At 39.8% G+C, this 26,135-nt stretch overlaps 1 protein-coding gene across 1 annotated transcript in view; it reads left to right on the top strand.

Moving 5' to 3' along the window:
- Positions 1–26,135, top strand: part of Igf1r (insulin like growth factor 1 receptor) — a 300,293-nt gene that overhangs the window by 219,433 nt on the left and 54,725 nt on the right. Inside the window, exons 3-5 of the mRNA XM_026394732.2 lie at positions 13,719–14,031; positions 18,571–18,719; positions 21,678–21,822. Coding sequence (XP_026250517.1) covers positions 13,719–14,031; positions 18,571–18,719; positions 21,678–21,822 — 607 coding nt within the window. The remainder of the gene's footprint in view (positions 1–13,718; positions 14,032–18,570; positions 18,720–21,677; positions 21,823–26,135) is intronic.

Below are 26,135 nucleotides of genomic sequence, written 5' to 3'. Positions count from 1 at the left end.
AGTGTGTGGAGTAAAGATTTGTTCCCAGGATGTAGGCTCCCTGTTTATCTCTCTTATTGTTTCTTTTGCTGAGAAAAAGCTTTTTAGTTTGAGTAAGTCCCATTTGTTGATTCTACTTGTTAACTCTTGCGCTATGGGTGTCCTATTGAGGAATTTGGAGCCCAATCCCACAGTATGTAGATCATACCCAACTTTTTTTTCTATCAGATGCCGTGTCTCTGATTTAATATCAAGCTCCTTGATCCATTTTGAGTTAACTTTTGTGCATGGCGAGAGATAGGGATTCAGCTTCTTTTTGATGCAAATGGATTTCCAGTTTTCCCAGCACCATTTGTTGAAGATGCTATCCTTCCTCCATTGCATGCTTTTAGCCCCTTTATCAAATATAAGATAGTTGTAGTTTTGTGGATTGGTTACTGTGTCCTCTATTCTGTACCATTGGTCCACCCACCTGTTTTGGTACCAGTACCATGCTGTTTTTGTTACTATTGCTCTGTAGTATAGTTTGAAGTCTGGTATCGCTATACCGCCTGATTCACACTTCCTGCTTAGCATTGTTTTTGCTATTCTGGGTCTTTTATTATTCCATATGAATTTCATGATTCTTTTATCTATTTCTATAATGAATGCTGTTGGGATTTTGATTAGCATTGCATTCAACTTATAGAGAACTTTTGGTAATATCGCCATTTTGATGATATTGGTTCTGCCTATCCATGAGCAGGGTATATTTTTCCATCTTCTAAGGTCTTCTTCTATATCTTTCTTTAGTGTTCTGTAATTTTCATTGTATAAATCTTTCACCTCTTTTGTTAGGTTGATTCCCAAGTATTTTATTTTTGGGGGGATATTGTGAATGGAGTAGTTTTCCTCATTTCTGTTTCAGAGGATTTGTGGCTGATATACAGGAATGCCTTTGATTTATGCATGTTGATCTTATATCCGGCCACTTTGCTGAATTCATTTATTAGCTCTAATAGCTTCTTTGTAGACCCTTTTGGGTCTGCTAGGTATAGAATCATATCATCTGCAAATAGTGATAATTTAAGTTCTTCTTTTCCTATTTTTATGCCTTTAATTTCTTTCGTCTGTCTAATTGCTCTGGCCAGTGTTTCGAGGACTATGTTGAACAGAAGTGGTGAGAGAGGGCATCCCTATCTTGTACCAGATCTTAGAGGGAATGCCTTCAATTTTTCTCCATTCAGAATGATGCTGGCCTGTGGCTTATCATAGATTGCTTTTACAATGTTGAGGTATGATCCTGTTATCCCTAATTTTTCTAGAGTTTTGAACATAAAGGGATGCTGTACTTTGTCGAATGCTTTTTCTGCATCTATCGAGATGATCATATGGTTTTTATTTTTAAGTCTATTGATGTGTTGAATAACATTTATTGATTTCCGTATATTGAACCAGCCTTGCATCCCAGGGATGAATCCTACTTGATCATGGTGTATAATTTTTTTGATATGTATTTGAATCCGATTCGCCAGAATTTTATTGAGGATTTTTGCGTCAAGGTTCATTAGAGATATTGGTCTGTAGTTTTCTTTCTTTGAAGTGTCTTTGTCTGGTTTCGGAATCAGGGTGATGTTGGCCTCGTAGAATGAATTTGGAAGTTCTCCCTCTTTTTCTATTTCCTGAAATAGCTTGAAAAGTATTGGTGTTAGTTCCTCTTTAAAGGTTTTGTAAAACTCTGCTGTATACCCATCCGGTCCTGGGCTTTTCTTAGTTGGTAGTCTTTTGATGGTTTCTTCTATTTCCTCTATTGTTATTGGTCTGTTTAGGTTGTCAATATCCTCCTGACTCAATCTGGGCAGATCATAAGACTTAAGGAATTTATCTATGCCTTCACTATCTTCTATTTTATTGGAGTATAAGGATTCAAAATAATTTCTGATTATCTTCTGTATTTCTGAAGTGTCTGTTGTGATATTGCCTTTTTCATCCCGTATGCTAGTAATTTGGGTTCTCTCTCTTCTTCTCTTCGTTAGCATGGCTAACGGTCTGTCAATTTTATTTATTTTTTCAAAGAACCAGCTTTTAGTTTTGTCAATTTTTTCAATTGTTTCTATTGTTTCAATTTCATTAATTTCAGCTCTGATTTTAATTATTTCTTGCCTTCTACTTCTTTTGCTGTTGTTTTGCTCTTCTTTTTCTAGGAATTTGAGATGAAGTATGAGATCATTTATTTGTTGGTTTTTTCTTTTTTTGAGGAATGAACTCCAAGCAATGAATTTTCCTCTTAGAACTGCTTTCAATGTGTCCCATAGATTCCGATATGTTGTGTCTGTGTTTTCATTTAACTCTAGGAAGTTTTTAATTTCCTCCTTAATGTCTTCTCAAACCCATTGATCACTCAGCAACCTATTGTTCATTCTCCAAGTGATGCTTGATTTTTCCTTCCTTCTTTTATCATTGATTTTCAGTTTCATTCCATTATGATCAGATAAGATGCATGGTATTATCTCTACCCCTTTATATTGTCTAAGAGTTGCCCTGTGACTTAATATATGGTCTATTTTTGAGAAGGTTCCATGTGCTACTGAGAAAAAAGTGTAACTACTTGATGTTGGGTGGTATAGTCTATATATGTCAATTAAGTCTAGGTTGTTAATTGTGTTATTGAGTTCTATAGTTTCCTTATTTAACTTTTGTTTGGAAGATCTGTCCAGTGGTGAGAGAGGTGTGTTAAAGTCTCCCATGATTATTGTATGGTGGTCTATTAGACTCTTGAACTTGAGAAGAGTTTGCTTGATGAACACAGCTGCACCATTATTTGGGGCATATATATTTATGATTGTTATGTCTTGTTGGTGTATGGTTCCCTTGAGCAGTATGAAGTGCCTTCTTTGTCCCTTTTGATTAACTTTGGCTTGAAATCTATTTTATTAGATATGAGTATGGACACTCCTGCTTGTTTCCGCAGTCCATATGAGTGGTATGATTTTTCCCAGCCTTTCACCTTCAGTCTATGAATATCTTTTCCTATCAGATGTGTCTCCTGTAGACAGCATATTGTTGGGTCTTGTTTTGTGGTCCATTCTACTAGCCTGTGTCTCTTAATTGGTGAGTTTAAGCCATTAACATTTAGGGTTATTATTGAGATATGGTTTGTTCTTCTATCCATATTTGTTTATTGATGTTACTAACCCTGATTTGTTATCCTCTTTGACTACTTTCCCCCCTTTACTGTCCTACCTCCCATTGTTGGTTTTCAATGTTATTTTCCATTTCCTCTTCCTGTAATGTTTTGCCAAGGATTTATTGAAGAGATGGTTTTCTAGCTGCGAATTCTTTTAACTTTTGTTTATCGTGGAAGGTTTTAATTTCATCTTCTAACCTGAAGCTTAATTTCGCCGGATACACGATTCTTGGTTGGAACCCATTTTCTTTCAGTGTTTGAAATATGTTATTCCAGGATCTTCTAGCTTTCAGAGTCTGTGTTGAGAGATCAGCTGTTATCCTGATTGGTTTACCCCTAAATGTAATCTGCTTTCTTTCTCTTGCAGCTTTTAAAATTCTCTCCTTATTCTGTATGTTGGACATTTTCATTATAATGTGTCTAGGTGTGGATCTCTTATGATTTTGCACATTCGGCGTCCTGTAGGCTTCTAGGATTTGGGATTCTGTCTCATTCTTCAAGTCTGGGAAGTTTTCTCGTATTATTTCACTGAATAGACTTTCTATTCCTTTGGTTTGGAGCTGTGTGCCTTCCTGTATCCCAATGACTCTTAAATTTGGTCTTTTGATATTGTCCCATAATTCTTGGATGTTCTGCTCATGGTTTCTTAGCAGACTTGCTGAGCTGTCTATGTTCTTTTCCAGTTGAAATACTTTGTCTTCATTGTCTGATGTTCTCTCTTCTAAGTGATCTACTCTGCTGGTAGTATTCTCAATTGAGTTTTTAAGTTGGTTTATTGTTTCCTGCATTTCTAGAATTTCTATTTGTTTTTTATTACCTCTATCTCCCTGTGAAATTGATCTTTTACTTCCTGGATTTGTTTGTCAATGTGATCTTTCATTGTCTGATTTTGCTGTCTCATGTCTTCCTTGAGACTCCAGATCATCTGAAGCATATAAATCCTAAACTCTTTATCTGACATTCCATCTATTGCAGCTATTACCTCTTCTAAAGTTGAGTTGACCTGCATTGCTTGTGGTCCTTTCTTTCCTTGTCTTTTCATACTGCTCGCGTTTCTTTCTGCTTGGTGCAGCTGTTGTGTTTTTGAAATTTACCCCCTATTTATTTATGTTGCTCTTGTATAGTTGGGAAGTCTCCCTTGCAGGGCGGGTAGTGGCTGTGCTCCTCCTCTAATTATGGTGGTCTGTCTACCACGCTGATCGGTCGCAGGTCTGCCCCCCCTGCGGGCACGGGTGGCGGCTTTGCTCTGCCCCCACTCCAATTGTGGTAACATAACTACCACGCCCTGGGGTCGTTGGTCCTGATCTGGATGTGGGTGGCGGCTCTGCTGGGTCCCCACTCCAATTGGTGTGACGCGTCTACTTCGCTGGCAGACCTCTAGGCCGGTGGGTCGCAGTTCTGCACAGCCCCCACTCCCAATGGGGTACCTGACTACCTCTCCAATGGGTCGCTGAGCCCCCTCCGGACCCGGGCGGCCACCCTGCTCCACCCCCACTCCAACCAGTGTGACGCGACTGCCTCGGTGTTACGTGTCCACCACGCTGGCAAGCTACCTGGCCTGTCTTGCCAGTTGGCGGCAGGTCTGCCTGCCCTACTTGCTCAGATGGCAGTTCTGCACAGCCCCTACTCCAAATGAGGTTACTTGGCTACCGCGCCTCGGAGTTGCTGGTCCTATTCTAGGCGTGGGCGGCTACTCTCTTCAGCCCCAGCTGCATTTGGGGTGTCATGGTACCATGCCGGTGGGTCACTTGGCCTGCTCTGGGCGCAGGTGGAAGCTCCACTCTGCCCCTACAGCACCCTGCCGGACCCTGATTGAGAAGCAGTCACCGCCGGTTCCCTAAGCCTTGGGCCAAAGCAGCTTAGGTAGCCGGAACCCCGCCTCTCCGATCCCGATACACTCTCCGCTGGGAGCTGGCTCCAGCGAGCGACCCCCACGGGTTCTCCAGCCCCAGGCCAAAACTGTTCCGGGAGTCAGAACTCAGTCGCCCCAAGCTCAGTGCACGCTCCACTTGGAGCTGGCCTCCACCGGCAGTCTCCGCAGTTTCCTCAGACCTGGGCCAGGTTAGCCCCGGGAACCAGAATCCAGCTGCTCAGTGCCCGGCGCACGCCTTGCCAGGCACGAGCCCCTAGGAGTATTCTCCACAAGATCCCCAGTCCCGAGCCTGAGCAAGAAATCTGTCTGCTAGACGCAGGCAAATACCAGCCTCAAATCACCTGTTCCGTAGTTGAATGGGCTGAGATCAGTAGAACATGGGGATGATTACATCATCTCTCCGAAATGGCGGCTGCTGTCCTCCACTGTGGTCCGACCGGTCTCTGGAACCAAACTGGGCCGCTTCTCTCCTCTGTTTCAAAGCCAGAACTCAGCACTAAGGGCTCCGATGTACCACTGGCGGGAGCCCCCCGGATCCGTATCGCTGTTCCCCCGCTCCGGCACCCTGCCGCTCCCCGGCGCGCGCCACAGACTCCAGCCGCGGGGCGATCGCCTGTCAGGCTATGCGACCCTCCGTGCGGAGAAATGGAGCTCTCAGAGCCGAACTTCGCACGATGGAAATCTGACCCCTAGATTCTGGAGCACCTCAATTTCACTGGAAATTCCCAAAGATAGCCTTCAGCCGTTTCGCATCGTCTTTCTCCCGCTTAGTGACGCGGCGCCCTGGGGTGATGCACTCCCTTGGCCGCCATCTTAGAATCCAGCACTTTAAAATTCTGACAACTGCCAGGGCCCCCGACCAACTCCCGGGCTGCTGCCTCTACCTCGGCCGCCAGTAGCCACCTACCCTAGTATTTTAGAAAGTTCACATGTTAACACAAGGGTGCCTTCTCCAGGCATCTTCCTGTTAAGAAAGAAGCAAACTCAAATCTGAGTCTTAAAGCCTTTCAAAGTCTACAAGGAGTAATTCCTTTGTATGTACTCAACCCCTGAGAAAATGGGAGCTTTTAACCCACTATGTTAACAGTTTAAAAACCTGTGTGTGTAGCCTTTTCCCTGACCAGCCTTGCTGTGCACACGGAGAGGTGCTCTAATGTCCTTTTCTGTGAGCCCTTACAGGCATCCCCAAAGCTCTGGCTTTCTTATAACCTTTGATTGGGCATCTTTCTTTTTTGTTAGAATCTGAAGATACTTCAGTTTCTCTAAATTAAAATGATGTCTCTTCTAGATCTGGCTACTCTGGTGGGTTGTTCTCTCCAGAACAGAAGGTGTTTTCTTTTTGGCATTATAAAGAGGAATTTTGGGCAATGTGATTTTTTTTCTGTTATGAACATTTAAGACAGAGTTTACCCAAGAACTTTCCTTCACTGTTCATAACTAAACTCACGTAGCGGCTATGATTTTCCAGGGAGAAGCTTGTTTGTTTGGAAGTCACCTGGGATTTCTAAGCATAAATTCAATGAGGTTTTCCTTTAGCTATTCCTTGCAGTGACCAAGAACTTGACAGGTTCTTCTTGTCTTCCTTTTTCTTTCTCTGTCTTTCTCTGTCTCTCTCACTCTCCCCCTCCTTCCCTCTCCACCCCCTACCCACCTAATTTAGCTTTGCTTTGTGGATTTAAACATGTTCCAGTGAGCCTGCTTTTCCATTATGGCACACTTAGAGAACTTCAACCAATGGGCTGGGATGGAATACAATGATTCTCTCGGGGGAATGTGTGACAGGATAACCTGAAGGCAGATTGAAGAATATTTTATTGGGCTGGGGTTGTGGCTCAGTGGCAGAGTGCTTGCCTCACACATGTGAGACACTAGGTTCAATCCTCAGCACCACATAAAAATAGATAAACAAAATAAAGACATTGTGTCCATGTATAACTAAAACTTATTTTTAAAGAATATTTTATCGAATAAAGACCCTCATGGCTCATCTGCTAGCCTGTGTGAATGCAGTACTGGCCCCTGACAGGCTGTTCCCATCCTTTGTGACAGTGGGTTCCCTGAGACTCTCAGCAGTCAATCATGGCTCCTATAGATGAGGAAACTCTTTTTGAGTAATAAAGTAGAACTTCCAACCAAACTGCAAGGGGTCCTTAGTTCTTTGGTCTTCAGGGGCAGAGACATGCAGGTGTCCTGAGCAGCCTGCAAGGATAGGGCTTTTTTTAATTTTTTTAATTTTATTTATTTTTTTTATTCCCTCTCTGGTTAATTTGAGGACCAAAGAGCAAGCAGCAAGGTATTATTGTTGTGAGACTTAGAAAAACTCCACAAATGTATCTTTATCATCACTTAGGCTTGTGATTTGTGTCACTGATAGAGACTGGAATAGAGGAACAGGACTGAAGATTCACAGATGTATATGCCGAAATCCACTTAAGACCTTTATTTTTTTTTAAGGAATGGGGCATTCTAAAAGAAGCAGAAGTTTCTGTGGGTACTGGTGGACCCCTATGAGCCTGCCATTCTGTCCTGGGCATCCTCAGATCTCCCTATTTTCCACTTCACCCACAATCCCTTGTCTGTCTATCTATTAACCATGCCCCATGGCATTTCCAGCCTGACTGTTCCTGATCACAACCATAAAATGGCATGGTGGGCATTTTCCACTTGGATGTGTGCCAAAAAAAAAAAAAAAAAAAAAAAAAAAACCATTATATCCCAGACTGAAATGATCTTTCTGAAACCCTCAAAGGGGGGCAAAAAAGGGTGTGTGTGTGTGTAGAGAGAGAAATTCTCCATGATAAATCTTGAATCCGCCCTGCTTTTTCCTATATGCACTGCTGTCCTTTGATGTAGGCCACTGTCACTACTGAAGGAAATGGCTGCCTTCTAAAATGCACCTCTGCTCTTGGAACTCCCTACTGAAAAATCAATCCTTTCCTATAATAGTCCTGACTCCATTTGGTGGGTTAAAAGTCCATTTCAGGCTCTCTGCCTTAGGGTTCAGCAGGTACTCTCACCCTTCCATCTCCACAGCCTCCATTCTTCAGACATGTGGTGGTTTTCCTTGTTACCTGTGGTTCTCTTAGCCATACACCCCATGATCTCTGCCAACACCCCTACATACCTGCTAGCTGCTGCTTATTATTCAAACTTAAGTCTTAAGTACGATTCCCTGGCAACCATCTAAATAGGTCCTTTGCTTGCCCTCTCAAGAGTATTCCCACTCTGGTCCTCAGGGTGTGAGCCCAGGAGGACTGAGATGTATCCCTAAGGCTAAGGTCAGAAGGAGCCTTTCTCATTCCCTCTCTTGAGCCAGCTGCTCTCTAGAGGAGCATGCAGACAGCCCAAGGAGAACTTCTGGTTGAGCTTGGGGATACCCTGTGATCAGATAATCCATTTAGAGCCCCCTCCTCCCTCTTCTTATCTCTCTTTTCTTCCCCTCCCATGGTGTTAGATGGAGACATGACAAGACAAGAGAACACAGAATTTCTTTGAACCATGTGTCTCCTTGATGATGTACTTTGAAGGTTCCAGTTCACTTTCCTGAACTTTATAGCAGTTGATCTTTATGTATAATGATCAGTACCTATTAGAAAAATAGGGAACAGTGGTAGGTCACTTAGGGCAATCCAGAATAACTAAGGCATCCCTAAACTTTGTATTTTGATTCAGAAACTTTATTTTATTTGAACATCTACAAATTAGTTCTATCCTCTAGAAATTATTTGGGATTAAAATTGTTTATATTGTAAAAAATTTTAAAATGTATGGTTAAGTGGCCCTTTCATTTTTTGTTCCTTGCCAAGAGATTGAGTCTTCCATCTTTTCTTCCAGCAGAGCATTTTATTATCACATTGTTTTTAAAATGGTTTCTCTGGCGGGGTACAGTGGTGCACCTGTGTAATCCCAGTGGCTCTGGAGGCTGAGGCAGGAGAATCAAAGCCAGCCTCAGCAACAGTGAGGCATTAAGCAACTCAGTGAGATCCTGTCTCTAAATAAAATACAAAATAGAGCTGGGAATGTGGCTGATAGTCCAGTGCCCCTGAGTTCAATGCCCAGTACCCCTGCGCCACAAGAAAATGATTTTTCTGGGTTCAAGATCACTGAAGAATTTACTGGCAAAAGCAAAATCAATTTTTTTTAAATCTTGGAAATAATTTAATAAATACAAGGATTCTGGGGAGGGAGAGAGTTAGTGACCTATTTTCCTCTCCTCCCAAAATAAAGAGAATGACTCTTTAAATGTACAGCCTCATTTTTATATGATCAAGACCCTAAACTAGTCTACTCAATGGTTGGTGTGGGACATTGGTGTTAGCTTTTCCCATTCATTTAAATGGGCTTTTGTTTTTATTGTTGATCATTGTAAGAATTCCAAGGAATAGAAAGATCTCATAGGCAAAAATCAATTTGCTTTGTCCTCTGTGCATTTGTTAGTTTATAGTAGTTTTTATATTCCTCTCAATTTTAAAAGTTGAGATGCCTTTAATCACACTCTGAATGGTCCTTATTCTCAGAAGCTAGGGAAGAGGTTCCCTTCCTTCCCTCATAGCACCATAATTGGGAAATTTGGTTACTGTACTAAATTTTAAGTTTTGGCACTCATGTGGAGCAGCCATCCATCTGCTGGCGAGACACACTGCCTGGGGCTTTTCAAGAAATCCCTTAATAGGCCTGAACACTAATAATATTTATATACATTGAGATGAGGCAAAATTTACAGTATGCTTCTGGAGCTGGCTGCAGTACTCTCTAATCCCAGACTTCCTCGTGTTCTCCTGCCTGCTTCCTGGAATCCTCTTGGAGTGTACTTCAGAGAGAGGAACACCAGCTTCCTGCCTGAAGCCACTACTTATTTATGGAGTTTGTCACCTTTCCTTCTTATAGTCTCCTCTTCTCATCACACCTCATATCCATTTCCCTGCAAAGAATGGATGTGTATTTATACACAGTTTGCACCAGTTAGTATAAAGGAACCCATTGATTTGGGATTCTTTGAAGAGGGATTGTTCTTTTAAAAAAAATGAAAAAAAAAAGATCTTAACTAGTTAAACTTTTCTGAAATTTATTTGGAAGTAGCTCCTGTTACTTGGAATCAACCTGACTTCTCCAGCTTATGTGTTGTTTGTGGCACTCAGTTCCCTTTAATTTATCCCTTTGGGGGATTTCAGTGGACCCCTGCTCAGACATGCTATTTCCTGTGGAAGGGGTAAGGGTGTTGGAAATGCAAAATATATCTAACAGGTACTTTGTCAGCTATTTGTTTGCTTTTCTTTCTCATCCTGGGAAAGCCCAATATTTACATTTGTTATGACTGATTGCAAGTGAGTTCAGGGGGACATTTTTCTATTCTTTTAAATGCTCTTGAGATTTTACTACTATGTGAATCGTTATTTGAACTTAATGTCTGTTACTCATCATTTTTATGGCATTTTCTTTGCATTGTAAGTGAATAAAAAGGAGTTCTTCAAGTTAATATTGGTCCCAGTTAGTCTCTGATGGTGATTGTAAGATTCATAATTAATTTTCCCATCCTCCAACAAAAAAGGATAGTGGGTAGATGGCTGAAGAGCAGCTCTAAATGAAGTATGTGCCTACAACTGCTGGTATACCTGGAAAGCCAGACTGTGAGCATCATTTTCTGCAGGCAGTTTTATTGATCCTCATGGATCCATTATATTGCATGAGCTTTGTAGGGTCAACATAATAGGCGGCAAGTCTGTCTGCTTGCCTGATCACTTTTTTGGTTCTGCCTTCCCTGAGCACAATACCCACTGTGCTTCTGACAGATGACTTTTTCTAATATAAAACTCTGACCTCTGCCTGAAACTTTCAGGAATTGTCCATTGTCCACCAATGGATAGGCCTTCAGTGCCTCCCTGATATGTCCCCCCTTCCTCTTGGCAACATGTGACTGGTCCCCATCCCTCTTTGCCATGAGTATCTACTTCTACCACTATAGAAACTCCATTGGTTTTATAAACATTTACATGTGGTGCTCTCTGTGGTATTCTTTATTGCTGTCCTCTTCATCTTTCAGCTCCAGCCTCATCACCTCTGCAAATCTTCCTGGCATCCAGGGTTCCCAGAAACATAATACACATTCACTCATTCCTACTTATCTGGTGTGCTATGCCTTCCCTGAAGACTGATCCATATACACATCTGTCTGGAACACAGGTGTAGCATATGCTCAATGAGTAGTTGCTAAGTAGATAAATAAAGGATAGATGGATCAATTTAAAAATCTGAAGTCAGCATATGCAATATCAATGTTTCTTTAGATCTTGAGCCTTGAGGTGACCTCCATAATGGATATATTTGAAATTAAATAGTCATTTAATCTATTTTATTTTTCTATGTTTTTGAGTGAAAGGTGAGGTTGTAGAGAGTATGTACTTGTGTTTGCTGTAAATATACTAGGCTTTAAATTAAATTCATGCTATACTCTTCAAAATAATCATCATGGTTGACAGTATATATATATCAATATTTTAGGAGCTCCTGTAACATGTTTTTTATGTAATCAGAAATAGTTAACTCCTTGTTATTTGTTGAATAGGTGAGTTTTTTTAAATAGCCAGAAGTCATGGACAAAATGACTCACATAATTACAAAATGAAGTACATAAACCAACAAGAATGGTTTTCTTCTTCCCCTCTACATAGTTTGAAAGGAGTGTCTTGGTTGGGTTAGTTTAGTTGCATATAACAGCAGTCACTTAAACAAAATGAAAGCTTATTTCCCTTTCACCTAAAGAAGTCCAGAAATAAGCAGTTCAGTGTTAGAGACCAAGTTTCTTTTATATCACTCCACCCTTCTGAAAGTGCTACCTCATGATTCAAGATAGCTGCATAAGCTCCTTGCTTTATTTTTGCATTTCAACCAGTGAGGAGGAAGATGGGCATGCCCTCTGTTTAAGAAGTCCTCCAGGAAGTTTCAGTCAGAATATTTGTTTATATCTCACTGGGCAGAACTTAAGACACATAGCCACTTCTAACTGTAATGAAGGCTAGAGATGTAAGATCTATGGACATGGCAATATGCCTAACTAAAAACTGCCAAAAAGCATAAGCATAAGAAAAAAACAATGGAAAGTAACCTGATGTTCCTGCTACAAGATGATCTCAAAGGAGAAAATTGCAAGATTATTTTAAACTTGACAGTATCATGAGAATTCATCAATTTTCTTCAGAGGTGACATTTGTTTGAATGTCCCAAGTTCTGATATTGTTTTTTGAATCCATGTTTGCATTGAAACAGAAATTTTTAAATGCAACTAGTAGGTTTGTAGGTTAGTATAAACTTTCCAGAGGAAAGTTTGACTTAGTAAGATTCATCCTGGAAAGTGAGCCTAATGAAATGTTGAGGATGTTCATAATGGTAATAGAAGATAATAGGAGACTCCACAATGGGATGTAACGTTACTATTAAACAATCATGAAATTCACTCTATAATGGCCAAAACATTCTTTCTGAATGACTTGATCCTTGTATTTGTCTTTATATGTCCATACACATATAAAGGATCCATTGGAGGTGATAATAAAGGGGCCATTTGTGGGCAGATAGATTTGTGCTTTCTTTATACTCCTTCATCTATGCTCTCTGATATTTTTTCAAGCATGTGTTTTTATAAGAAAAAAAATATTTAGAACCTTCATTCAATGTTGCACATCAGAGTCAAAAATATACATATTTAAGTAATTCTGTATTGTTTTCCCACTCAAGGAAAAAGTAGGACACACATAATACAAACCAGATTTCATATTTTGTTGATTTATACGTTATTTAGGAGTAAGGCTAACAGCCCATAGAGTGTGATCATTACAGCATTGTTATGGAAATGAGTGCCAACTCATCTCCTTGAGATGTGAATTGTGGATCTGTGGTCATTAAGCACTGCTTTCCCTTGACTTGAGAGGACTGAGTAGGGGAAATGGACTCTAAATTCCTGTGGTCCCCTGGGCTCAGGGGCCTGACAGTGACCATGTGACAAAGTGACTTAAGTTACCTAATAGGTTGGGTTCTGAGTTAAAATAATCATTTATTCAGAGTAAACACTTTATGTGGTTTAAGCAGAAACAAACTTCTAAAGCTGATTTTGTAAACCCAAGTGGCACCATCTTTCCTATATTGTGGTTTATTTATTTTAAAAATAAGCATTTCTACACATGAAGGATTTTGAATTGTTTCCAGAGGGAACACACAGGAGGTGTACCCCCCACAATCTAATAAAAAAGAAAAACAAACTTATCCAGGGTTTCAGGAAACCATTGGGGATCTTGGAGTATCACAGTGCCTAAGGGGGTACTGCCATATTTGAAATGTAGGACAGTACCATGCCTTTTAAAGTTCTGATAAACCCTGTGGTTCCTAGAGGGCTTCCCCATGTTCACCTAGGCCTCAGGAACCTTCTCACCCCCATTTTACAGATGAGAAAAGAGGGGGATCAAGGTCATTAGAAGCCAGTGGCTCCAAACAAGGAGTACATAAAAGAGACTGGACTTGAAACCTACCAGTGCTGTCTGCTCTTCTAATACTGGATGAAAAGACAGTGATTCTCTTTGTGGGGATGTCATGGAAGGTCGTGTGCTTGCCTCTTCCACAGGCCATCTGGTGTGGACTGTTGCAGCGGGTGATGCAGCAGGCTGTTGCACGGGCCCTCTGGGTCTCACCAATTCTCCTCTGTCCCCACAGTGTGTCCGAGCGTGTGCGGAAAGCGGGCTTGCACCGAGAACAATGAATGCTGCCACCAGGAATGCCTGGGCAGCTGCCACGCACCCGACAATGACACAGCCTGCGTGGCCTGCCGGCACTACTTCTATGAGGGCGTGTGTGTGCCTGCCTGCCCACCGGACACCTACAGGTTCGAGGGATGGCGCTGCGTGAAGCGCGACTTCTGTGCCAACATCCTCAGCGCTGAGAGCAGCGACTCTGAGGGCTTCGTCATCCATGACGGCGAGTGCATGCAGGAGTGCCCCTCAGGCTTCATCCGCAACGGCACCCAGAGGTCAGTGTCCATTGCAAGTCCCAGGGGCTACCAAGGGTGCTCTCTGCCAGTTGCCACATCTGGTCAGGACTTTCCAGACATTAACCCAACTGGATCCATTTGAGAGGGCTAATATAACTTACATTTTTTATGAGAATCTGCTAGCAGTTAGCAGGTCCTCACACCCACACATGTGTGTGTGTTTTGCTTTTTCAATTTATGTTTTGTTTTAAAAGTATACTGCCCAACCATTTGAAATTAAGTACCTAGCTTCCTGGGTCTGTTGCCTGGAATTTATTCACCTTTTCCTTGTACACTTGCCACACTGCTACCTGAGAGGCAGGGGCCTGTGGTTTTAGATTTTCGTCCTCAGGTTGCTACTAACACTAGCTCAAGGAAAGCTTTGGAAGAGCAAGGGGAAAGAAACATCCCTACAGGATCCTCCAGGCCCATGAGCAGGCCTGGTACATCTTACTGCAGGCATAGGCCCTGTGCATGAACTAGCAGCTGCTGAGGGTAAGCAGTAGCTTAAAGTAAACTGTGTCTCCCATTCCCTTCTCCTTTCTCTCACAATCTCATCCTGACTCCCTCAGTAGTCTTTGTGGCCTTTAGTTTCTTTCCTAAACTTTGAAACTTCACTTAGGAAGTAGAATTCCTTATAACAAATGACATTTCTCCTATCTGTGGCCACTAGGCTTGTATAACTTGTCATTAGTTTATGTTTTTGAAAGTGAGAAATTAGATTTAGTTACAAAATATAGTGATAAAACTTTGGAAGCAAAAGAAGATAGAAGTTTGGGGTTACTATTTCCTCCCCTGCAGCAGAGTAAAGAACTTTTGGGAAAGTTCTGTACCAATGGGATTTATGATTCCTACACAATAAACACCTGAGGACCCTTGTGTATCTGGGTTCTTCAGAATAAAACTAGGGAATTATTGATGTAGGTCAATAATAGAGTGCATGGTTGGCATGTGTGAGGCCCTGAATTTGAGTCTCTGAACTGCAATCAATCAATCATATTCTACAAATACAAATACAATTAGAAATTTGTTTTAAAATTAATAAAATTAGTTTTAAGTATAATATTTGCTGCATTCTGCATCTGTAAACTATAGCAAATAGGTCTTCCTTTTATTTTTTTCTCTTAAAGAAGGTTCTGTTTCTAGTGCAATATTTAGAGATGCTGTTTCTACTGCAGGCTGCCATTCAAACCAAGGATGAAACTCATATATCCTTTCATAATACTAGGTGTAACACAACTTTTGGCCTGTTATAATTTCTGTGAACATTGTAATATAAAAAATTAACTACTTCAAAATGATAAGTGGGCCAGGAACTCCAATAAGCCAAAAATATATGTGTATTTATTATATCAAAAATAAGGGGCTGGGATTGTGGCTCAATCCATGTGTTAGGTAGAGCACTTGCCTGGTATGTGTGAGGCACTGGGTTCAATCCTCAGCACCACATCAAAATAAATTAAAAATGAACGTATTATGTACACCTATAACTAAAAATCTACTGCATTTTACATTTTACTGGCAGCCAGTGTTAGCCAGCTTTCTATTGCTATAACAAAATGTTATATGCTATAACAAAATGATAGTCAACTTATAAGAGACAATTTACTTTGGCTAACAGTTTTAGAGGTTTCAATCCATGGTTGGTTGGCCAGGTAGTCTTTAGACCTATGGCAAGGCAGCACATCATGGCAAGGAGTGTGTCGTGGAGCAAAGCCATTGACCTTGTGGTCAGGAATAAATGAGCCGGAGAGGACTCAATCTCCTCTTCAAATGCATATCCTCAGTGATTAGAAGACCTTCCAATAGGCCTCACATCTTCAAGTTTCTACCAAGTTTTTCACAGTGGTCTCAAAACTAATCCTTCAACAGGGTAGACCTTTGCAGGAAGTTCTGGTCCAAGCTATAGCACAGCTTTAGGACACAAAGGGACTTTATTGTTGCATATCTGGAGGCCAGGAGAAGTGCCTGGTGCCCAGTAAAGGCTCAGCTATAATTCAGACACCACCTCCTTCCTGGGGTGGGGTCAGGAAAGGGATAGCTAGTCCATGAACTTAATACAGTGTCACCTTTGATCTGTACATGTAATTTTTTATGCTACCTGGATGCAGTCAGTCATTCTGCAACCACCAGTGCAACAGTCAGAGTGAGAACACTCTATGTTTGCAGTGTTGTTTTTTTCTTTCTCTGCAGGGTATTCTTAAAAAGATGAGCAATTATTTTCCTACCCATTCTTATAGTCTGTTCAAAACTACAGACCTACCTTTTCTGTTTTAACATAAAACATCATTAAGAAATAATAAATGCTCCTTTTCAGTCTTTGAGACCTGTTTAACCCTTACCTTATAATATTTTTCAAATACTGTTTATACTCTCTGTACCAAAATGAATTTGAAGAAGCTCAATCTATAAGTACAAAAAAAAATCTATAAGTACATTATCAAAACACTTTCTTACAAAAAAATTTTTAAGTGCTAGATGATTTTTAGACATTTGAACAAAGGAATATATTCTATTTGAATAAAAGATGGAGATAAACCAAATATACACTTACTTTAAAATCCAGCAATGGCAACACTGGACATTTAACCCAGAAAAATGATATCTAAACAAAACCATGCACACAGTTGTTCACATCACCATTTTCTGTAATAGCCAGAAACTGGAAACAACTCAGCAGTCCTAAGATAGGTAAATGGTGAAGCAGACTGTGGTATGTCCACACTGTGGAATATTACTCAGCAATAAAAAGGGGAAACCCACTGAAATTCCCAGCAGTTTGGATGAATCTCAAAGACATTGTGCTATGTAAAGAAAGACAATCTCAAATGGTGACATACTACATGATTCCAAACATTCGTAGAATGATAAAATTTAAAAAGAGGTGGAGAACAAATTAGTGGTTGCTCGGAGTTAGGGATATTAGAAACTGGGGTGGGGAAAATGAATTGGTGGCACAGGGGATATCCATGTGGTGCTGGAATAGTTCTGTTTCTTGATTCCAGTGGGGATTACACAAGTCTCCACAGTGGTAAGACAACACAGGACTCTATACACATATTGTGCCAGTGTTAATTTCCTCGTCTTGTATTTCATTATCATTATATAAGATGTTGTAACCATTAGAGGAAATTGGGTGAAGGATACATGGGTCCTGTCTGTACTATCCTAGTAACTTCCTGTGCATCTATAACTATTTTAAAATAAGTTTTTTTTAAAGAGATAGTTGGGGGCCTTATGTGCTATGTAGCTAAATTAGAAACAACAGAAGACCACAAAAAAAAAAAAACTGAAAAAAAGCTAGTCCCTAAGCTGGAAATGAGAATGCTTAAGTGTAAATTTAGAGGAAGGAGGACTGTTCCCCCTTTGAGTGGGTCTACTTCCTACAGGATACTTTGGAGACCCTGACCTCATTTCCCAACATGAAATAGGAGGATGATAGAGAAATTTTGTTTACCTGCAAGCTTTTAAACAAAACAAAGCAAAACCCTGCATCTTTGCTTTAGATGTAAAATATTCTGGGGAAGGAGAAGGAATTTAATAAAAATAGCTATGATTTAATGCCACTTTTCTTGAATATTTTGACTTATTTTCATATAGTTTTTAAAAGATCATTTAAGAACAGTAATGTAAATATAGTGACTCTCCAACTTACCATCCTGTTACACAAATGTCCCATAAGGTTGTATCATCTATCTTGTTTGGAAATTGACCCAACTTTCTGACCCTGGTACTATATATAGCTGTAGATCCCAAAGGTTCTTAAGCTGCTGGGTTAGCATTTTATCTGCTATTTCCCAAATAATGGTCAATAAACAGGAAAAATGCCAGTCTTACTTGTCTCTGATTCTTGGTGGTTTATGACATGTTCAGGATAGTATTTGAAATGGGAGCTCATTACAATGTAATGGAATTTCCCTGCTTTTATTGTGTGTATAGCAAAAACAACATTTGGATCAATTTACAAGTTTCTGCAAAACACGGTCAAGAAATAATTTCAGTTGTGCTTTAACAAGAAAATAATGGATCTGTGCTTTTTTTAATCCATCATTGAGCTTTGCTGGACACTTGACCTCAGGAGTAAAGACTCCTGTTTGTAGCAAAGGCACAGCAGTGCTTTTACTGTTCTGCTGACTCTCCCTGCTACTACTCCAGGTGTGCAAGTGAGGACCATAACATCAGAGAGTAGCTCCATTCTCCAGAGCCCCCAGAGCTTCCTTTCTAAAAGTCTGTGTCTCCCACATGGAACCAGTTGTCATACCAGTTAACAGCCTATGATACACACATGCTTCCAGGATGGATCACGCATTTTGTCTGGAAACAAGCAACATGCTTTTCCTTTGCAGGCACTTTCCCCTTTTGGTTGCAATTTGAGTGGCTTATTGTGGGTGGGCTTGAGAGTGTGATGCCATGTAACCACTTGCACACTTCAAAACAATTGCTTTTTGTAATGCATGCTGTAATAACTAAAAGCCTATACTTAAAAAATTTTAATGCAAAGAGGCAGACCTAAGTTTTCTGTTTTTGAACCTTCAACAGCATGTACTGCATCCCTTGCGAAGGTCCTTGCCCCAAAGTCTGTGAAGAAGAGAAGAAAACAAAGACTATTGATTCTGTTACTTCTGCTCAGATGCTCCAAGGATGTACCATCTTCAAGGGCAATTTGCTCATTAATATCCGACGAGGCAGTAAGTATCCCACCTCACTGGATAGATGAATGGATGTCTTGGTTTTCTTTTGTTGATGTTTTTCCTGAACCTGTCACTGAGTTACAACTAAAATAATGGGCTTAAGAAAAACAGCTTGGTGCATAAACCTCCCACATGACCTCTTTCCTTTGAGTTTCCTTCAAAGACTTTAAAAAAAAAAAAAAGATTGAAAGGCAGTCTGTGTTTCCCATTGGCATAGTTTGTTCCTATAAAAGGGGTCATCCCTCATCTCGCTGTTAGTCATATCTTACGCAGGAGAAACACGTACCAGCACACACGAACCCCAGAAGAGACTGAGGGATCAGAGAGGCATGACTCAGCTAGCCCAGCTGTAGCCAGATCCACATATTTTTAAGTCCAAAGAATTTTGGTTACTTAAATATATTGAGACTGAGCAAAAGGAAGAGTTTAATATTATATTAAATTTTATTAAGTACAAAACAATGATAGATCTTCCAGTTTATTTCTGAGAGCCAAAATGATACAAATTGATTCTGAGTCATATGTGTAAAGCTTTGGTCTCATTCCTATAGAACCATCTTTTCTTTCAGTAAATGGCATTCCTGGTAAGACATTTCTAAATTGCAGTTGGGCAAAGCATTTCCCAGTGATTTATCTTGCAATATTTTCCCTTCTGATGTTTGATTTACAAGGGCTTCTATCAATGGTACCTTTAATTCTCTACCACTGGGACCACTTGGTCAAGGTACTGATAGTTTTATAAGCCAGAATAAATACAAGAAGAAGACTTCACAGTTGAAAGAAATATATTTATAAGTCCTTTGGTAAAAAAAAAAATTCTGAGGGTTGAGGTTATGGCTCAGAGCACTTGCCTAGCATGCATGAGGCCCTGAGTTCAATTCTCAGCACCACATATAAATAAATAAAATAATGGTCCATTGACATCCAAAACAATATTAAAAGAAAAAAGATTTTTTTTTAATTTTCTAAAAGTCTAAAGAGAGAAGTGACTAATAATTTATTCTGCAGATTTACTTTTCCATCATATTTGTTTTCTTTTTTTTAAGTTTCATGTAATATTGTTTTTTTAGAATATTTTTATTGTTAGTTGTTTAAAACATTACAAAGCTCTTGACATATCATATTTCATTCATTTGATTCAAGTGGATTATGAACTCCCATTTTTACCCCGTATACAGATTGCAGAATCACATAGGTTACACATCTACGTTTTTACATACTGTCATACTAGTGTCTGTTGTATTCTGCTGCCCTTCCTATTCATATTTGTTTTCTTACAATTTAAAGATAGCAGAAATCAGTTTTTGTTTGGTTCTTTGGGATTTTTTGATATCCCTTCTTTACACCACTCACCCACTGCCCCACCATGGAGATAATCCTGTTCTACGCAACTAGAATTCTTTGTGGTTCTTCTACAGTTGTGTTCTTTTTGCTCTTGGAACATTTCTTAGTTCACTTTCAATCTATTCATCCCTAGAACATGCCTTTTAAGTACCTAATTTTTTGTTTGTTTGTTTAAACTTCCTTTCCTGGAGATAAAAATTGCATCTATGAATTAAATTCATGGAAAAGTACTTTGAAAAGAAATTGGTACAGGATCATGCAGAATGAAGAAGTATGTGCAACACAGACAATCATTTGGATTTAGGATAATGGGACATTTTTGTCAGAAGGGAGTTCCCAAGCCTTAACTGAGAGATGTAGGGCAGGAAGCCCCACATCTAAAAATTCAAAAGCTATCCTTAAAACATCAATTACAAACAACATCTTATCTTTCTAATTTAAATTTTCCTTTAATTTCTCTTGGAAAGCCATTAAACATGAGGCCTTATCCTCCAAGAAAGTATGCTTATTCTTGTATTTTTTAATCAAATCAAAGCAAAACACAACCTTTTATTAAGCAAACCTTCATAAAATCCTATTCGTTGAACCACATCTAATTCACTATAGTCATCATTATAATTTTGACATAGGCTGAACAAGTTTGTTTTCTTTTTGCTATGAGAAAAGGTAGGCTAATCAAGATTAAAGAAAATCTAACATTTCTAATATTATTTCTACATCTGTATTGACAACTGTTTTTCTAACTATTTTCTAGTTATAAAAGTAAGACATGAGCATTATAAAAGACTTAGAGCTGCAGAAATGATCCTTTAAAAATCACCTGCAGATAGCTGTTGTTAACATTCTGATGTATTTTCCTTCAGTCTTAATAAGATAGAATCTTAAATGTAGATCCCTGTATCTTAGGAACTAGAAATACAGCAAAGGCAGTTACTAATGAGGCTGAGAAAATGTTGTTTATTTAGTCATGCCCTTGCACTGTGGAGGCAGTACTATCTGTTGACAGAGCATATTTAAAAGAAGTTCCCTGGATTTGTCAGCCTTAGCTAATTGGCAGTCTGGTATTTATGATTTTGCATTCTGTTAATCAGCCTGGGAACTGTAGAACCCAGCCTCCTAAGATTTGCTTTCCTGTGCTTCAAAGGCCTGTCCCAGAAGTGGCTGTTGAAAGTTAAAGCTAGGAGAGTACATTCTTGACAGGGGATGGCAGTTTTGATTTTTGTTTTCTGGGTTTTTTGTTGTTGTTGTTGTTGTTTGTTGGGGGGGGGGGGTTGGTATCAACTGAACTGAACCCAAGGTGCTCAACTACTGAGCCACATCCCCAGCGCTTTTTGTATTTTATTTAGAGACAGGGTCTCACTGAGTTCCCTAAAGTCTCACTAAATTGCTGAGAATGGCTTTGAACTCTCTATCCTCCTGCCTCAGCCTCCAGAGCCACTGGGATTACAGGCATGTATCTCTGCGCCCAGCTACAGGGGATGGCAGTTCTAATTCTTGGCTCCTGAACATCTCAGTAGGCTCCCACAAAACAAGTCCTGCCACCAAATTGCTCTCCACACTGTGTGTGTACATTAACCTGGCACCAAGTAACACCGCCCCTTTCTCATGTAGATAACATTGCCTCAGAACTGGAGAACTTCATGGGGCTCATCGAGGTGGTGACCGGCTATGTGAAGATCCGCCATTCCCATGCCTTGGTCTCCTTGTCCTTCCTTAAGAACCTTCGTCAGATCTTAGGGGAGGAGCAACTGGAAGGGTGAGTGCTCCAGGTTTCATTCCCTAACCTTCTCCTATTCCTTAACCTTCTCCTATTACAAAATAAGTAATTGTTCATACAACCATGTAACTAAAGTCAGAGCCATTCCTTGTTAAATAGAAGAAAGAGAAAGCCACAGGATTGCCCCAGCTGCCTGGGTGATGATCTACATCCCTGTTCAAGGTCTTGCATAGAGTCATGATTCTCCATTCTGGGATATTGCTGTTTTGGAAAATAGATGTTTTCATGCTTACTGGGTTGGAACCCATCCATCAGGAGTTGCATGGCTAACTGTAGCCAGGGAGACAGCAACCAGGGATTCTCTTGGAGCCTCTTCTTGCCAAGAATGATAGCAGTCAGTATAAAGTGCTTAACTCCCAGTGAAATCATTATTTACATGACCTTTATATGCTTTAGGATGCTGTGCTCTACTCTGTAAAAACCATTCTATCTTGTAAAATTTTGGGACATAAGAGACTTGGGAAAGTGTGGAAAATTCATTTTGTTATAAAGAAATTATTTAATTTTTTGGTTTTATTTTTTAGTTGTTGATAGACCTTTGTTTATATGTGGTGCTGAGAATCGAACCCAGTGCCCCACACATGCCCAGCAAGTGCACTACCAATGAGCCACAGCCCCAGCCCCTATAAAAAAATTTTGATGCACAAAATTTTTTGAATTGTTTAGCTTATAGGATTTGCACTATTGATAGGATTTTTGCCTTCTGCAGAGATACACTTTGTGATGAGATTTTAGGATAATCATGAACTGAGCTGGGGTTGTGGCTCACAAGTAGAGTGCTCACCTAGCACATGCAAGGCCCTGGGTTCAATCCTCAGCACCACATAAAAATAAATAAAATGAAGGTATTGGGCTGGGGATGTGGCTCAAGCAGTAGCACGCTCGCCTGGCATGCCTGAGGCCTGGGTTCGATCCTCAGCACCACATACAAACAAAGATGTTGTGTCTGCCAAAAACTGAAAAATAAATATTAAAAAAATTCTCTCTCTCTCTCTCTCTCTCTCTCTCTCTCTCTCTCTCTTTAAAAAAAAAAATAAGAATAAACATGGGCTTTTAATCGGAGGATAAAAGCTGGTGCTCACTGTATACACAGTTTCTTGTTTCTCTCTGGCCATTAACCTGTGTATACCTTTGCATATGTCATTTTCTTGTCCAGGCTCTTGCCTTTCCTTAAACTGATGCTTGGGAATAAAAAGGATCCCTCAATTAAGGAGTGAAATCCTTCTATAGAGAATTTGGGGAAATCATTTAGGAAACAAAAAGAGGTGGGAAGGTCATGGGAAAGGTTGTCCTAGCTGATTTATCTGCCCCAACTGGATAAAGTTACTGCATAAGGGTTTCTTTACAGCTTCCCAGTTTTTTTCAGCCTAACTCTTGGTGAGTCTTAAATTCTTCAAATTCCATCATCTGATACTGCTAAAGAGAAGACAGCTTTTCATTCCATCCTTTAAAATCACACTGTCCTCCCCGCTGGGAACACTGATTCTTGAGAAGAACTTCTTTCTCCTTGCAGATCCATGGAGGCCATCACTGTGCCCATCCGTGTGGTAGTCATTTCTGTGGTAAACTGGTGAGGGGCTCTGCCCATGTGAGGTGATAGCCTTTGTTCATTATGTTGATTTTTTTAAAAAAAATTTTAGTTGTAGATGAATACAATAATTTTATTTATTTATTTATTTTTAATGTGGTGCTGAGGTTCGATCCCTCACAGGTGCTAGGCAAGTGCTCTACCACTGAGCTACAACCTCAGCTCCATTATATTAAATTGTAATACGAAGTTTGCCTACTTTTTTCCCCCTCTTCAAGTAGATTTGTTTCTGGAATTCCTGGTACCAGTAAGGACTTTTTCCTTGGCAGACTCATATCTGTCAAATTTCCTGAGCAAGTAATAGCATAGAGGAGAAAACTGAAAAGAAACTTTAATTTTATTAGGAATTATTACATGGTTTTATTACCTCTTTGCTGTGCATTAACTAAAATTATTATGCTGAAAATGAAACTGATTTTTATTTGCAAGGATATTTATAATGCATTTCTTATTATTGAAACTTGCGTAAAGCAAAGTATCAGTGGGTTCTCTTTAAGGATGCATGTGTTAGGGAGGCTTCCCAGGTAAGTGTCGGCCCCTGGTCTGCAGTTAGCATTTTAGACAGTAGGGGAGGACAGATGAGCCTCAGCTTTTCTCAACTTTAGGCTACTTTCTTAGAGTCTGTCTCTTTAGCTCTTAGGATTCTTATCTCTCTTTGATGTGTATTGTATTCTCTCACCTGCCTTCCTTACTCTGAAAAGCTCATCTTCATTGTAATAAGATGAACTCCCCAAGAGTTCTGTTTGTTTCGGGAGTGACCAGTGGCAGCAATTCACCTCTTTGTTTCTCCTTCTTAGACTTAGGGATGGGTTGGGCTCTGCCCCTTCTCCTCTTCCCTGTTTCTTCTATAAGAAGGAAAAAATCTGGAAAACAAGAAAGGGGCATAGCAGACAGATGAATTTCAACAGTGCAAAGCACACCTTGTAGGGTGCTCCAGGGGAAAGAAAGGAATGTGCCCTGGGCACAGAAAAGAGCTAATCTGATGGAGAAGATCAGACAGGCTTTCCAAAAGAGGTGGCATTTGAGATGGGCCTTGAAGACTTTCAGGAAACACAGGCCATTCAGGGAAAGGGAGCAGGAGCAAAGGCAATGAGTCAGGGCATCTGGTACCTGATTGGCAAATAACACTGGGAGATAGTTGGTACTAAAGTTATGTAAGATGTTGTTGAACGCAGGTGTGGAGGTTATAATTTAGGTAGACTGTGGAACAAATGCAAGGCTTTATAGTAGAGGAGTCTTAACAGTGCTGTCTGGATTTTAATTTCAGTGTATTTTGGGTATAAAGCAGGATACCTTTTATCCCAGTTTTTCCCAAATTTTGTTGCTCATTAGATTCATGGGAGCCAGAGGGTGGACTTTCAAGAAATCCTGATGCCCAATTGCATCCCAAGCCATTTTAATCAGAATGTTAAGGAGGTGGGTAATTCGACCATCAGTTTTTTTTAAAAGACTTCTAGGTATTTTTTGCATGCAGGAAAGATTGGAAACCACCATTTTATTTCTTTAAATCTTCTCATGTATCTCCAGAGCACTTGGACTTTAAAATGTGTATTAATGTGGACTTTAAAATAAAAATACACGTGCGTGTGTGTGTGTGTGTGTGTGTGTGTGTGTGTATAGTTACATTGCTACCTTCAAAGACTATATTCCTCAAACCTTTCTTATAGTTGGTGAGAAAACAAATGTTTCTATTTAGTTCAATAGGATGAAAGTTCTGTAGTATTTTGTATCACAACCATGGTGAGCTGGATTTGTGACCTAATTTTCAGGCTGGGGATAGGCAGGGGCAGAATCTCATAAGAACAGGTAGATGATCATTCACCCAAGGACTGGGTCCAGATGGCATCAGGTGATCATTGGTTTGACCAGAAGAACTCAGACATCCAGGGTTTCCTAGGGGATATCACTCTGTGTTCTAGAGTAATGACATTAGATAGTTTAAAAATCAAGAGTTTTTTGTCTGGTTTGATTTGATTTTTTTGGTTTTGTTGTTGTTATTGTTATTGTTTTTTGTTTGTTTGTTTTTGGTTTTCTTGCAGTTTGTAATCCAAAAAGGAAATTTGTTTGTAATCCACATATTCACAATTTCTGTAATTTTTAAACCCTTGAATAACTATTATCTAGAAAATTCCCTTATTGGAACAACCTTATATTCTGATGCTGTCAGATCAATAAGGAGTTAAAATTTCCAATTCATGGATGCTACTAAGGACTGTTATCTTGAGAAGAATAAAAGTACATGAAGGTGGTAGAATATAAAAATTAAAACTTCTAGGGGCTGGGGTTGTGGCTCAGTGGTAGAGTGTTTACCTAGTTCAATCCTCAGCACCACATAAATATAAAATAAAGATATTGTGTCAACCTAAAACTAAAAATAATATTTAAAAAAAAATCAAAACTTCTAGATGCATTTAGGCATCTCTGTGCCTGTATCCCTGCCTCTTGACTTTGTTATATTGCTTCATACTACCTTCTTGCAGCTCTGAGTTTAGGGTAAACATGGCTATACTTTAGCACTTCCCTGGAACTTTTAAAAATATGTATATAAACCATGTGTCCCAGAAACTCCAGGATTTACCCAGCATCTACCCAAAAGAAATTAAAACATGTCTACGCAAGACTTATACATACATATTCATGGGACTATTATTCATAATAGGCCCCCTTCCAAAAAAAAAAAAAAAAAGGCAGCCCATTGGAAAAA

Source organism: Urocitellus parryii, chromosome 6 (assembly GCF_045843805.1).
Source record: "Urocitellus parryii isolate mUroPar1 chromosome 6, mUroPar1.hap1, whole genome shotgun sequence".
Classification (NCBI taxonomy): domain Eukaryota; kingdom Metazoa; phylum Chordata; class Mammalia; order Rodentia; family Sciuridae; genus Urocitellus; species Urocitellus parryii.
Note: the sequence above shows the minus strand (reverse complement) of the source record. Positions and strands in the feature narration are given on the sequence as shown.